This window comes from Anneissia japonica, unplaced genomic scaffold (genome assembly GCF_011630105.1).
Source record: "Anneissia japonica isolate Jap-2015-1 unplaced genomic scaffold, ASM1163010v1 scaffold27858_len2265_cov174, whole genome shotgun sequence".
Lineage (NCBI taxonomy): Eukaryota > Metazoa > Echinodermata > Crinoidea > Comatulida > Comatulidae > Anneissia > Anneissia japonica.
In genome coordinates, this window is record NW_022747350.1 from 297 (window position 1) to 2,265 (window position 1,969).

General features: G+C 38.2%; 1 protein-coding gene across 1 annotated transcript; it reads right to left on the minus strand.

Moving 5' to 3' along the window:
• Window positions 1-505: 505 nt before the first annotated feature.
• LOC117120455 (polypeptide N-acetylgalactosaminyltransferase 5-like) lies at window positions 506-1,424 on the minus strand. Its single transcript, XM_033265480.1, has 2 exons — window positions 1,103-1,424; window positions 506-725 (listed from the first exon to the last, which is right to left on the minus strand). The coding sequence occupies exons 1-2, from the start codon at window positions 1,340-1,342 to the stop codon at window positions 522-524; spliced, it is 444 nt and encodes a 147-aa protein (XP_033121371.1). The 5' UTR covers window positions 1,343-1,424; the 3' UTR covers window positions 506-521.
• Window positions 1,425-1,969: the final 545 nt, after the last annotated feature.

Sequence of the window (1,969 nt, forward strand, 5' to 3'; positions counted from 1 at the left end):
CTTTGAATAAACGCCCCTTAGAATAAACGCACTGTCCAGAGCCTTGTTTGAAATAAATACTTCCTCGAATAAATTCCCCGGGGCGTGTATTTTTTCCTCGAATAAACGCCCCCCCACCTCCCCTTAAATGACTGCAAACAAGTCTAATGAAACCAACATCATTCTCAAAACATTCTATTAATATATGTATACTTTCTATTGGTTTTAAATTAAGAATTCTACAATCAATGTATTCTATTGCTGTTTTACTCCAGTAGAATTACATTGTTTCTAACCTAGTTGGAATTTTGACGGAAATTGTTTGTTGTACTTCCACATTTACAATGAAATTATGAGGAGCTTATTTGAGTATACGTATCCATTTTACACCAAAAACTTGCCTCCCTCGAATAACCGCCACTCAAAAACCCTTCTCAACAATAAACGCCCCGGGACGTTTATTCAAATAAATACGGTAATAAGTAAATAGGCCTAATAATATTAAAATGAACATAATGATGATGATACTAATGTTAATAATATTAATTTGATTTCACCTGTCGTTTTTGTGGACTATAGGCGTAATAAAGGTCCTTGTACCCATCCAGAAGCACCTCCGCTACTCTCAATACGTTACGCGAAATCGAGCCCAGGTTAGATTTATCAAAATATGGTGATTTCTTTCTGAAAATGTGACCGACATGAGAACATGGGACGACCTCTATTTTTCCTCCGCACTGCCATATCTAAAGAGAAAGAATGGTTCGGAAATTCATGGTATAATTGTTATGACCATTATAAATAATTAGCAGTAACATTTTAAAGTGTTATTTAATTACCAGAATGATAATCATCAGAGTTATATAATAGTCATCGTGTTCATTGTCATTTCTATAACCATCTATTATTGTACTACTACTACCACCATCACGACTGGTAAGATTGTCATCGTTATCGTCGTCATCATCGATTCTTCTCCTCCTCATCATCATCATTCTCACCAGTGTCATCATCATCATGATCATTATGTTCGTCATCATCTTCGAAAATAACGATAATGATATTATACATAATTATGATGAGAGCATACTGCCATAATCATAATCATTGTTGGTTAACACACCTTGAATGAGATTTCCAAGTTCTCGCTTCCCCACACTTCAAATCCAGGGTCATACATACCAAGGTGCTTGAAGAAATCCCGATGGATGGAGAAAAGCCCGCCTGCCATTGTCGGTGATCTGTGGTTGAACAAAGAATGAGTCAAGTGGTCGAGGATTGAATGGACGTCACAACCTCTACTATGTCTCATTGGCGCATGGTTCAAGATATTTTTGCCCATTGCTTTGTTGCAGAGAACCATGTAAAGGCTCAAAGTTAGGTGACCAGTATACACATATGGTTTGAGTGCACCGAAGAAGGACCAGGGCGTCTTTGGGAAGAGTATAATTTAATTTACTCCGGCACCACTTCATCTCCTCGTCCCGATTTGTGGAAGGACCTGATTACCTGCGCGTGCGCCTCTCACGACCACCAGGTATGCCGCATATTGACCACGCCATAGGCTTAAACACAAGTCATACAGCGCATTAGTGTTGTGTGTTTGGGTTATTTGCCTATCCTCACTTCTTGTTTAGATGACATAATAATAATTATAATAATAATAATAGTGACCGTCAACATAGACGATTTGCCAATCTGATACCCCTACGTAGGCCTATGTACTCAAGTGACTGGACTTAACGGCACCAGACAGAATACAAGATATCATAATTATTCTATATCAACATCATTACTAAGTTTTTCGAAATGTTTTGTAATGTGTCTTTTGTTTGAATTTTACCTTGCAATAGTTTTTAATAAACATTGACCAAGGTTTTTTGTATATGTTTTCCTTTATTTGTGAATAAAGGGTGTATCCAGGAGTCATGAAATGGTGAGCTGATGGGGTGGGAGGGAGGGCGATGGTGACGTGGGGAGGGGGAGTGGC

Coding starts and splice junctions, on each gene's coding strand:
- LOC117120455 (XM_033265480.1), bottom strand. CDS start 1,342: ATGGTTCTCTGCAACAAAGCAATGGGCAAAAATATCTTGAACCATGCG. Junction 726..1,102: donor ACTTGGAAATCTCATTCAAG/GTGTGTTAACCA, acceptor CTTTCTCTTTAG/ATATGGCAGTGCGGAGGAAA.